At 26.7% G+C, this 12,698-nt stretch overlaps 1 protein-coding gene across 1 annotated transcript in view; it reads right to left on the bottom strand.

Moving 5' to 3' along the window:
• The window catches only part of LOC129607091 (putative uncharacterized protein DDB_G0282133), a 69,800-nt gene that overhangs the window by 7,590 nt on the left and 49,512 nt on the right, over positions 1–12,698 (bottom strand). The window contains exons 2-4 of the mRNA XM_055517819.1: positions 2,514–2,791; positions 2,165–2,412; positions 1,871–2,092 (exon numbers count right to left, since the gene is read on the bottom strand). Of these exons, the coding sequence (XP_055373794.1) occupies positions 1,871–2,092; positions 2,165–2,412; positions 2,514–2,791 (748 nt within the window). The remainder of the gene's footprint in view (positions 1–1,870; positions 2,093–2,164; positions 2,413–2,513; positions 2,792–12,698) is intronic.

Here is a 12,698-nt window from a genome sequence, read left to right as displayed (position 1 = left end):
AAATATAAAGCTTTTTATGTACATAATTTTATCATGCAATATTTTTATTTTAAATTTTGTACAAATAAATATTTTAACAATGAAAATAATATGTATAGATTTATATACATATATAAAAAACAAATTAATAGCAAATTATTAAAATAAAGAATTTATGGATTAAAATAGCAAAAATTAACAAAAAAAAAATAATGATATTTTCTTGGTATTTATGAATATATAAAAATAATACTGACTAAAAGAGAAACCTGCATACAAGCCGAAAACTTTGGTTTTTTTTTTATTTTTCTATAAAAATATTAACATATAATTTTTTCTTTTAATTTATTGATGATTCACTAGAATTTTTAGCATTTTTATATTTGAATTGCACTCATTATAAAAAAAAACAAATGAACTGAATGAGTGATAAATGCTATAAAACACTTGACGATTGTGAAAATGTCCACAATTGCATTTGTCCGAATGCAATATAAGATTCCCTACAAAGGATAAAAATATAAATCATGTACTTTTAAAATATTTGTATATTATTATTTTAATTTGTTATTGGTTTAAAATATATTATATGTGTAATTTGAAAATATTTACAAAAAAAAAAAAACAAACGTGTTTAGATACATATATTTAATTTTGTAATTTTAAACCTTTGTAGTGTATATTAAATACTAATGCTTGCGTATTTTAATAAGAAATTCCAATTTAATTATTTGTTATACATTTTATCATGCACTCATTTTTTAATTTAATATTTTAGTGTATCAATAATTTTTGGATTTTAATTATAATATTTTGTAAACTATTTTGTGTTAGATATTATGTAGTATGACTGCAATTATTATTTAACATGCATGTAATTAAACAATTATCGAAATACTTAATATGATTGGAAAGTATATTTTTCAGGGCTTCAACTATTGATAAGTGATGTATAAAACATGTAAACTATAGTTGAATATCATTGGATATTAGAATCTATATTAGTTTGAATTAACAATAGGAATATTCTGAAATATTTCTTGATTTCTGTAAAGAAATATGTATTGCGGAGAAAAAAAATACTAGATGAAATTAAAATTTGAATATGAGATAGTGTGGAAATTGATCGCTGCATATTAAATATTAATCAAATAACAAATTCATTAATAATACCTAATTACTACAAATATATGATTATTTTTCATATCAAGATTAACTAAACATTAACAACTAATTTTGATCAGATCAGAATTATAAATTGTTATCTTTGAACATAAAATTAATATAAAATAATGTTTAATCGATAAAAAAATGGACATTTAATAATTAAATTTTTGATCATTTACATAATAAAACTTTTCACTTAGAAATACAGTAGGTTAACATTTTGGGATTCTAATTCACATCTAATTATATACAGATTTAAGATTTTTAACTAACAATTCAAAATAATTACCATATATTGAAATAAATCCCATTAAAATTCAATGATAATAGCTTTTTTATCAAATATAATAGTTATTTATATTAAAATAATAAATTATTGAAACTTATTTGTTTAACAAGTCTGAACTTTTAGACAAGTGAATTATAATTTTTTGCTATCTATAAAATTTCGCCTATTTAATTAGTTCTATTTCGTACTATGAATCATTTTATATTTTCAAAAAGGCATGTATATAGTCAATCTACTTGTATATTTGTATATTGCGTCAGCTTTTGTTATGAATGACATGAAAAGCTTTCTAAATTATTGTATTCTAAAGTAAACTAAACCATAATTATAATGATGATTATAACGTGAGAATTTAATTATAAAAAATTAAAAAGAAAATAATAATAAATTAAATAAACAACAAAATCAACTTATATATTAAAATAATTATTATACCCTTGGATGGCTTCAGAAATTTCTTTTGGATCAATTCCTATAATTGTATTTCTACGTTTGCCTCTAGATTTTTTTGTTCTAGTTCTTTTTTCAGTATCATCTTTCGTTTTATTGTCTTTTTTGCTACCAGTTTTACTATCAGCATAAACTGATTTTCTGGAAAGGCACATACGATCAAAACGTCTACCAGTTATATCGACAGGTATTAATTCAGCAGGATACCTAAAAATTTTTATAAAAATGTTATGTATAAAGAAAGAGGTATTTGTTTTGAAATTTTAGAAAAATATTTACTTATTTGCTATTAATTGACATTGTTCTTCTGGTGATGGCAGAAGATGATCGATTGGTATATCATTTTCTGTTCCAATATCATTAAATTTTGTATATGTGGAGGGATTTTCTTGATAAGAGCTAGGAATTATATTTATTTGATCACTTTCTAAGAAAGAACCAACTTTGCTCATACAATCTGGAGTAACAGTAACATCTCCTAATGCTTCTAACGACGTCCATTTTCGAAGTTTATTAATATTAGCTGGCTAAAATTATAAAATAAAAAAGAAAAATTTATGAGCATTTACTTTTAATTTAAAATCATTTTTTTTTTTTGTTTAGATATTTTTTATAAAAAATTGCTTACCAAACGAATTTCAATTTCAGTATCAATTTTTAGAATTTTCTTTTCAAATGATGATTCATTTCTAATATTATTTGATATTATTGTATTATTTTCTTTATAATTAGTTGTTGTATCAACTAAATCGACGGAATCTGTATAAGCTGGACTTCTTCCAGCAGCCTCATAAAGGTTTTGTACATTTCTAGGACGTGTTTCTTTAATGAACAAATGTTTTTCACAATCTAATTTCGATTTGAAGTGCTCTTTTATTTGTATGAACGTTTCAAAATCACTTTCGGCTGAAAAATAAAAAATAAATACATAAATTAAATATTTAAATCATAATTTTAAAGAAATTTTTGTACATAAACTTATCCATATATAAGCGTATAAATATAAAGCTTAACAATTAATTTCAACTTAGAAAGAAGTAATGCTCTAATGTCAAAATGCTTTTGACGTTAGAATATAATATAATTATGTAAGTATGTATGTCATGTACATAAGTATCAATATTTTGTTCAGTTTTATTACGGCTGTCTCGTTTGTTGTGAACCAAATTGGCTAAAATTTTCATATTGGTAATTGAACAAACATGCATAAATGAAATTTTCACATGCCCACTGAAAGTTCTGATTTCTTTTTATTAAACAAAAATACATACATATGTTCATATATTATGTATATACAGGGTTATTTAGAAAAGAGTACCATATCACCGTTTGGAGGGCATCGAAAATGGGTAAAATTTTTGTTTAGGTTCAAATTTCAGCGGTTTTCGAGTTACTTGCCCAACCTTTTTTGCTCATATCTCGTTTTCGAAAAAGATATAGAAGGTCCACAAACATTTTTTTTAAAGATCTAGTAAAGGGATTGAAATCAACATATTTTTGATTTTGCGGCATTTAATGCACTTTCAGATGCCAAGCATTTTAGTTTCAGAAAAAATCAAATTTTTTCTTTTTTTTATATTGTTATACACACTTACATATGTATGTACGAGTATTATTTAATAATTTTTGAATATGAACGATTAATTTTTTGAAAAATATCTTAAGAATATCAAAATAATCAATCCTTAATTTTTAATATTTTATATAAGTGGCACATTATCTTTTCACTCAGAAACCATTCAAACTTGTTTTCTTTCAATTTATCATAAATTTTTTTTTTTGGCATCATTGTATTATTCAATTCACATTTCACAATCAACATTTATCTAAAATCTAATTTCATTAGTTTAAAATGTTTTGAATGAATGAAAACGTTCAGCAAAAATAATAAATAAGCATCATTAAATTACACTTCCAATAGAATATTCAAGGTCACTAAGCGTAATCGAATAAAAAGAAGATGATTAAACAAAATAAAAACATTTTTTTTTTTTGCATGCTTGGTGTTCATCACTTTGAAAACAGATTTTAATTTTCTTGATCTCAGTAAAAAAAAAAATCTCATTACATTGTTGTTGGGAATACAAAAATTTTGTTTTTTTCCTTATAAACTTTTTACTATTAATTTATTTTTTCATAAAAATAAAAAACTAAAACGTTTGCAAAGAGTTAAAGATTTGAATTATTTAGTGAAGGCCATAAAACAGCGTTTAAAGAATCTTAAATTCTTGGGCTGTGATAAAACAGAGTTTGTTTTCAATGTGCTCTTTGTTGAATTTTTCAAAATGCCTGTAAATGTATAAAGTTTGCACTGCGTGCCCGTCATTGAAATAGAATAAATCTCATCTAATGTCTAATCAGCAGATTAATATTTATAAATTTCATTAAAATACTATCAAATTCAAAGTTTCGTTGTTGTTTTTTTTTTGTTGTCATCAATCAGACTATGTTTTTACTGCATCACCTTAAAACTGAAAATTTTTCTACTAATGAATAGTAGCTGCTTATATGTAAGTATGTATAAGGTATGAAAATTTTATTCCAAATACAATCTTACTTTATTACTGCAAATTTTTAATTAAATTCAATACAGTAACGCACTTAATCATATATACATATATTTAAACACATGTATGAATATATGTCTGAATGTCCAGTTTTAATTATCTATCCAAACTTTCTGGAAGAATATTTTTACAGCAAAAATCAATAAATACATGTAACTACATATGTAACTATTTTGAAGTTACTATGTTACATTATAAAACTGAAACGATTGCAATATTGCACCAATTCCATTATTGGAAAAATTTTTGGCAACTAGACCGGAAACAAAAATGAAATGCAATGTCGTACGTATGGTTTTGCTTTTGTGTTATTCTTGATAATAATACAACAGCTATACTTATATACAAATTAAGTAAAAGTATGTACGTACATAATGTAAAGCCAAAATTTAGAAAATCCCTTTAATTATATTTTTTTTTTTTTTTTTCCTTTGTTCACTCCAGTTTAGGAGCATAGGGCCTCCACATAGCCTCTCCATCGTACTCTGTTACTTGACAATGTTTTTATCTGTGACCAAGACTTGCCGCTGTCGGCGATTTCTTTGTTTATGGTTCTACGCCATGTCATTTTTGGTCTACCCACTTTTCGTTTCCCTTGGGGGTTCCACTCTAGCGCTTGACGCGGAATCGCACCCGGTGGCCTTCTTAGTGTGTGCCCCAACCAGCGCCATTTACGTTTCTTGATTTGTGTGGCTATAGGTTCTTCACCTGTGAGGTCCCACAGCTCTAGGTTGGAGATTCTATTCGGCCAGAAGATTCTACATATTTTTCTGAGGCATTTGTTGACGAATACCTGAATGCTGTTTATACTGGCTTGGTTTGCGTGCCAGGTCTCGCTTCCATACAAGAGTATTGGTTTTATACAAGCGCCAAACAATCTCAGCTTGGTTTTTCTACTGAGATTGGACGATCTCCAAGCAGTCCACATTTTGCCAAATGCTGCCCTAGCTAGTCCGATCCTGTTCAAGATATCATACTCCGTTCCCCCCGTTGTAGTTATTATACTACCGAGGTAATTGAACTTAGTGACGTCCTCTATAGTTGTGTTGTTTATCATGAACGTGTTCGTGTTGCGGCAGTTTAATCTTAAGGACTTTGTTTTTCGTGTATTTATCTGGAGTCCAGCACTTTTTGCTTTACTGTGTAGGAGGTCGAGTTTTGCTTGCATCTCTTCGTAAGTATGGGAAAGCAGGGCAATGTCGTCAGCGTAATCCAGATCTTCTAAACGATCGGTTAATGACCATCTTATTCCTCTGGGTGTGCTTGTCACTTCTTGCATTATGTTATCTAGGACAGAGTTGAAGAGTATCGGTGAAAGTGGGCAACCTTGCTTAACTCCACTGTTTATAATGACTGGCTCGCTTAGTGCGCCATTGTGTAGTATTCTTGTTTCATTCTGATCGTACATCGCTTTGATTATGTTTATAATTTTCTCTGGAATTCCTTTTTTCCTTAAAGCACTCCATATACTATCCCGTTTTACTGCATCGAAAGCTGTTTCGAAATCTACAAATGCAATGTACAATGGTGAGTTCCACTCAATAGATTGTTCCACGATGATTCTCAATGTGTTTGCTTGATCTATACAACTACGTTGTTTGCGGAAACCAGCTTGTTCTTCTCGTAGTTTGATCTTGTCTTCAATTCTTCCGAGAATTGTCAGAGCCAGAACCTTATTTATTGTGTTTTGTATGGTGATTCCACGCCAATTTCTACATTCTTTTGGATCACCTTTCTTGGGTAGTTTTATTATTATGCCCTTTTTCCAAGAGCGCGGTATGATTTCGTTACGCCAGATTTGTTCTATGATGGGTTGCAATTTTTGGGCGGCCGTGTTATTGTCGATTTTTAGAAGCTCGGCCGCCACACCATCCTGCCCCTCTGCTTTGTTGCGCTTTAGTTTATCTATAGCCTGCATAATCTCTGTACGAGTTGGGGGGCCCTGTTTGATCTGGTTGTTTTGGCTATGGACTTCTGGTTCTGTCTCTGCGGGTTCATCTTCTTCTATTCGTCCTAACGATTCGAAGTATTCTTTCCATCTCTGCATTTGGTCACTAGTGGAGGTAAGGAGTTCACCATTAAGATTTCTAATTGGCTGTTTGTTGTTGATGCTATTCTTTGTTAGTTTCTGGATGTTTTTGTATAGATCGCGCATATTGTTACGGCGAGCGGCTGTTTCTGCATTTTGGGCTATGTTCACGTAGAACTTTCGTTTGTCTTTTCTGGCAGATCGTTTGACTTCTTTTGCAAGACTATTATATTGTTGTTTCAAGCTTCCTGATGGTTGCGTGAGTAGTTTTTCTTTTATTTTTCTTCTTTGTAGTATCTTTGACCAAGTTTCGTTTGATATCCATTCTTTCCGATTCTGTTCAACCAGGCCAAGTACTTCTTCCCCTCCTCGTCTGTAGATTTCTTGAATGTTGTCTTCCGTAGTTACTGCATTCTGAATTTTGGATACAAATTCAATCTTTGTACTTTCAGATGCCAACCCTGCCTTGTTTAATTTTGACATTCTCTTGTCAAGTCTGTTGTGGATTGCAGATGGTCTTAATCTTACATCACCAGTGAGAAGTAAATGGTCACTGTGGATATCAGCACCCCTCCGATTTCTTACATCCAGCAGAGAACGTCGCCATTTATTGCTGATGCAGATGTGGTCGATTTGATTTCTTGTTTGGCCGTTTGGAGATTGCCACGTATACTTGTGTATATCTTTGTGGGGGAATAGTGTGCCGCCAATTGTCAGGTTGTGTTCTGTCCTTTAATTATATATTTCACATTAATTTATTTTATGCTCTGCGTCAACATTTTTCTAATGGAAAATATTGTAATGAATTATTCAACCATTTTTATACTTTTTGTAATTTTGTAGAATAGAAAACAGCAGGTTGATTAGAATAAAGTCCAGAAAAATATAAATTTTTATTTGGAAATGAAAACTTTTTTTTTTTTTTTAAATTCTAGTTTACCTGCATAAAAAATGCAATTCTCTGTATATGTATGTATGTGTGTTTGTTTAGAAGTAAAAATTTTCCAAATCATAAACTCCTATAATATACTCCTATATAAAGATGACTGTGTCCAAATACATTTAAATTTTTTAAAGTTCCTTTGAACTATTGAATTTCTATTTTATTCAAATTGATATTTGGGATATTCTAAAGAAAATAAGCAACAGTCAACATTACAGAACACTCACTATTTATTTATATTATTTACTGTTCAGAATGAGAGCTGTAGTAGTTTATTTTAAAAATTAGTTAAATTTAAATATAAAATAGTCTATGAATTGAAAATTAGAAAAGAAAAGATGTTAAATATTCTTATAATGTCTTAAAATTTAGAAAATACAATTAATATTGGTCTCTATAATTACTTGAAATATAAGTTGCTATTCACAATTGAATTTTAAAGGTATAACACTAACGCGTCACTAAACGTATAAAATAATAACTATTTATAAAAGTCACAATTATTTTGTATTTCTTTTGGAGTTCATTTTTGTGGAATAACCCATGCCGAAATTTAATTTTGTGTTTCTTTTTGCAGGTACTTTTCGGATATCCTTCCCTAGTGTTAGGGGACAAACGATAAAGGTGAGAAATATGTGAAATATTTATTTAAAAAAAATATCAAAAAAGGTAAAACTATAAAATTTCTTAAGAATTTCACCTTGATAAAATATTTTTAATGTCTATGAAATGGTAATTTACACAAACTACACTCAGTTTAGACACCTTTAATATAAGAACGGCAAAGGAAGAGTATTTTAATTTTTTTGTTTTATTTTTTTAAACTTTCTTTTATTGTTTTTTGTCATGTCTTAGTTAAAATTCTTTAAATAAAAAAAATTTAATTGAAAATTTTAAGACTTAATGGTCTGCAATGCAAAAGAAATAGAAAAAAAAAAGGAAAAGGGTTTGTTGCATGAAAGTTGCTATTATTTCGTAAAGTGACTGAATTTTACATTAATTTTATTTTACAAAAAAATTAATATCGAAGCAGAAACAATTCGGTTCACGAATATTTTCACAAAATTAATGAAAAAATCTTTGATTTGTAAATTTTGATATAAGAATGTCATTCAGTTTAAATGTGATTGAAAAGGACAAATCAGTATGAAATAATTTCAAAGAATTATTAATTAAATAACAATACGAGTACATAATTATTTTAATTTGGTAACAAATTCAAATATATTTCAAGATATTTGTTAAAAATTTTTAGTACAATTTTAATTCCACTGTAATACAATTGAGACATACATACATTATAAATTAATGCCTAAATAGTGGTATGATTATTACAAATTAACATAAAACGTGGTTTGTCATCCTATATAACAATTGTTTGTTGAGATAAAACCATCAAGCAAAGGAACAGAAACTTAAATTCGGCAGGTATTACAATTCATAATGAAAATTTTCCTGAAATTTTAAGTATAAGCTCAATAATATTTTATATCTAAAATACGCGTTACTATATCAAAAGAAAAAACTTATAATGTAATAAATTATTGTTATTTATTAGAAAGGTGGCATTCCACAATAAATCTTTGAATTTAATAAATCGATAAATTTAGTGTAACATGATTTTTCCGCTATATGAACATGCATTAAATTCTGTATACTTCCCCAATACATGTATAATTAATTTATTTATTCAAACTTTTATGATTTGTTGAAAGATTTATTAGAGCAATTACAAATTTTTTTATATCTTTTAAAATTTTTTAAAGTGAATTACACATACATATTTAAATATGGTGATTATACTCACTGCAACATAATTTCATCTTATCCTCATTACTTATTTTGTAATTTAATTAATTCATAATTTGATGATCTTTAAAAAAATTTGATCTTAAAAATATACTTATTATGAAATTAAAATAGTCTGACCATAGCGTACAAATGTGTGTGAGTGTGTGAGGGAACAAAAGAAAAACTAAAAATTTTCTTTTTATCTTTGCAGATTTTGCTTGAAATAAAATCATTTAAAAAATTTTTTCAAGATGTAATGAGATTAGAGTGTTCAGCTGTCTTTTTTTTGTCGTTTTGACAGAATCGAATTGGAAAAGAAAATTAAATAACTTATTTTCAATTTAATTTTTCGTTTTTAAAATGAAGTCATCTATATTTTTCAATAATTATGAATGTTTTGTATATTAAAATCAATTAAATATTGAATAAGTTTTAAAAATAAGTACATTTTTTAAATTGAAAAATTTATTTAAGCTTTATAAAACTGATTATTATTTAGAATTTTTTTTAATACAATTTGATCCAATTGTAAGTGTTACAAAAACTTGAAGAGAGAATTAAAATGTGTATAACAGTTCAAGACTCTTATATTCGGTTGCAATTGATTATATTTTCTTGTATTTTCATTTGTTTATAATTTCTATAACAATTATTAACTCACAGTTTTTGTGAATAATATCGCTTAATAAGTAATGGACGTTGTTTATACATACTCATATGGCGCAAATACTATTTTTTTTTTTTGAAGCGGCAATAAATTAATTTAATTACAATACGTATTAAACAAAGATTATAATTTCTAATTTTCAGCGGCAAGTATTGTAACTATGTAACGTATATCATATTATGTAAGTGTTTCATTTAAATTGTAAGAAAAGGCAAGGTATTGAGTTTTATTTACAAATTTTTTTTCACCGGCGTTTATAGACATATGACAACTATAGTAACAAGTTCTTATGAAATTTTTTGTGTGACTATAAGCGAATTCTACTGTATATATGTACTATTTTATTCTACTGTAATGTCACAGTTTTATATTATCAGAAAATGGTCACAATATTTGCTATATAATATGCGCTACTGTGTAACTAAAAGTTTTTATAATAACAATTATATATATGTATGTATGCATACACATTTTATGTGCATATACTATACAACGCTGTATATAAATAAGTACTAAAGAGTATCTTTCTTTTTAAACAGACAATGACTTATGAAGCAATAAAATTTTAAAGACATCTTCAAATGAGAATTTAAAAAGTGAAGAAAATAAAAAATCTTCAATACTTTAAAACAAAAATGAAATAAAATTAAGAAGAAACTTTAAAAAAAAAAAAGTTCATAAACCGGATAAGTTGCAATGAGCTTATGTGAAATTATAAATACAATATGGACTCTTTTCCTACTTATATAAGTACTAACTAAATTATGAGGACAGGGAGTTGGAACTAATAATTTAATAAATGTTGTATGTTAATATTGAAATTCATGAAGGATACAGTCGTTTTTTTCCCTCGATCGCCGGAAGTTGAATATTAAAAAAAGAATAAAAAAAATTTGAATACTTGGTCATCAATTAAGAGAAGTTATTTCAAATAAGTTTTAATTAAATATACAAGGTTTTCAATGTTTCTTTTTTAGCCAAAAATTTTAAAAAGTTATGTAAATTAAGACGATTACTGAGAAATTAATGCAAGTTTGCTTTTAATTGAGTTAGAAAAATACGGTTCCCAAATGGCGTACTTATAGTGTCTATACAAAAACTGTTCAACCAGTAGTCCAGTCCCGTGAAATTTTAGCCAGTAAAACGATTCTTTAATATAAGATTTATTACAGTACAAATATTTTTTCATTACAGAGGTACCAAGCCCCTTATATTACGTTAATTTAGCTTAAATAACCATTTTTTTGTTGACCTACGATTGGTTTACAGTCGCTTTACTTTTATTTGCAACATCTGATTTTAAGCTGCAAATTGCAATTATTTAAACACAATATTCTTTGCTTTACTTAGCTTTTTTGATTTAGAGTTTGTCGTGAAAGCCATGCTCAGTTTATCTCGAACTACGTGTTTTTTGGCATAATTTTAACATAATTAAAATTTTGCGGCAAATAGGTAAATGAAAACATTACTAGCAAGATTCTTACTTAGTTTAAGAGACAGAGAAAAATTTTTAGATTTAAATTTTAATCGATCTAGTTTAAGGTTGTAAAAATTCAACTTCTTATGAATAATAGTGGAGCATTCAATCACATACTTGTAATGAAACAATGGAGATTGCAAAAGAGTACTAATTAAAATAAGGAGATTGAAATAATTGGAGATTGCAACATCTGCTGTAATTAAAATAATGTGATCATTTCAGTTTATTGGGTCAACAAGTTTAAATATGCCATTATTTGTTCTACACCGAATTCTTGAAATTACATTTTTACATCCAATAAATACATTTTGTTTTGATAGAACACAAAGTATCTATATAAACTTCCGGATAATTTTTTTCACATTTAATTTTCCACTCATATACATACAAACATAATTATGTATACGAAATTTATTGTACCAAATATCCATTATATATATCAAAAAAAAATCCAAGACCTTCAATTTTAATAAAGAATAATTATATTTTTAGAGTTAAGGTATACAAAAATGAAATGTTCACAACTTCAAACACACGTAAACTACTAAAATAAAAAAAAACAAATTGAATCATTCATTAATCATGAAAAAAAAAAACTAAAAACTTAAAAGAGATCACCTTGACAAATGATTATTATTTTTAGGCGTAACAGGGTTACATTTTTAAGGTATTGTCGAAAAATTTTATAAGTTCAATTGCAAGGCTTTTTGCTATTAAAACTAAAATTAATAAAAAAAGTAGAAATCTTGATGAATTCAATATTTATGGGAAGGGATTAATTTTCAAGATTTTATTTGAATTTTTTTTTACTACTAAATTTATAGCTTTCATCTAATATAAAGTTTCAATTTTTAATTGTTTTAAATATTTTTTTTTCTTTTATTGTAAAGAAAAATTGTAAATTTAATTTGAAAGAAAGTTTTTAAATAAAATACACTTCACCTTTACAATTTGATCCAATTTGTGAATTGATGTTTTGTACATTGTAAGAAAAATGATTGAATTATTGAAGACATGATTTCAATTACCTGAAGTTTAAATACTCAAGAAAGAGTTTTTTTTTCTTAAATTTTATTTTTTTATACAGTTTTTGCATTTGTTGGATTGATACTTGTATATAGGGTGGGAAAGAAAATTCTCGCTCATTTAATGACATTTGATACATTGTCAAATTGTGCGTCAGATGAAAATGCATATGTTCGTATTTATTATGCGATAATTCGAAAACGAATTTAACTTGATCTTTCAAACTTTTACAAATTACTTGTATATATGTAATTCAATAATATGTTGAAGCAAGCCAAAACTACAACGCCAAAATTTCATTCAAAAGAAT

The sequence above is a fragment of the Condylostylus longicornis genome, unplaced genomic scaffold (assembly GCF_029603195.1).
Source record: "Condylostylus longicornis isolate FDR11 unplaced genomic scaffold, ASM2960319v2 ptg000026l, whole genome shotgun sequence".
In the NCBI taxonomy this organism is placed as follows: domain Eukaryota; kingdom Metazoa; phylum Arthropoda; class Insecta; order Diptera; family Dolichopodidae; genus Condylostylus; species Condylostylus longicornis.
The sequence above is the reverse complement of the archived record's forward strand: the minus strand, read 5'-3'. Positions and strand labels throughout refer to the sequence as shown.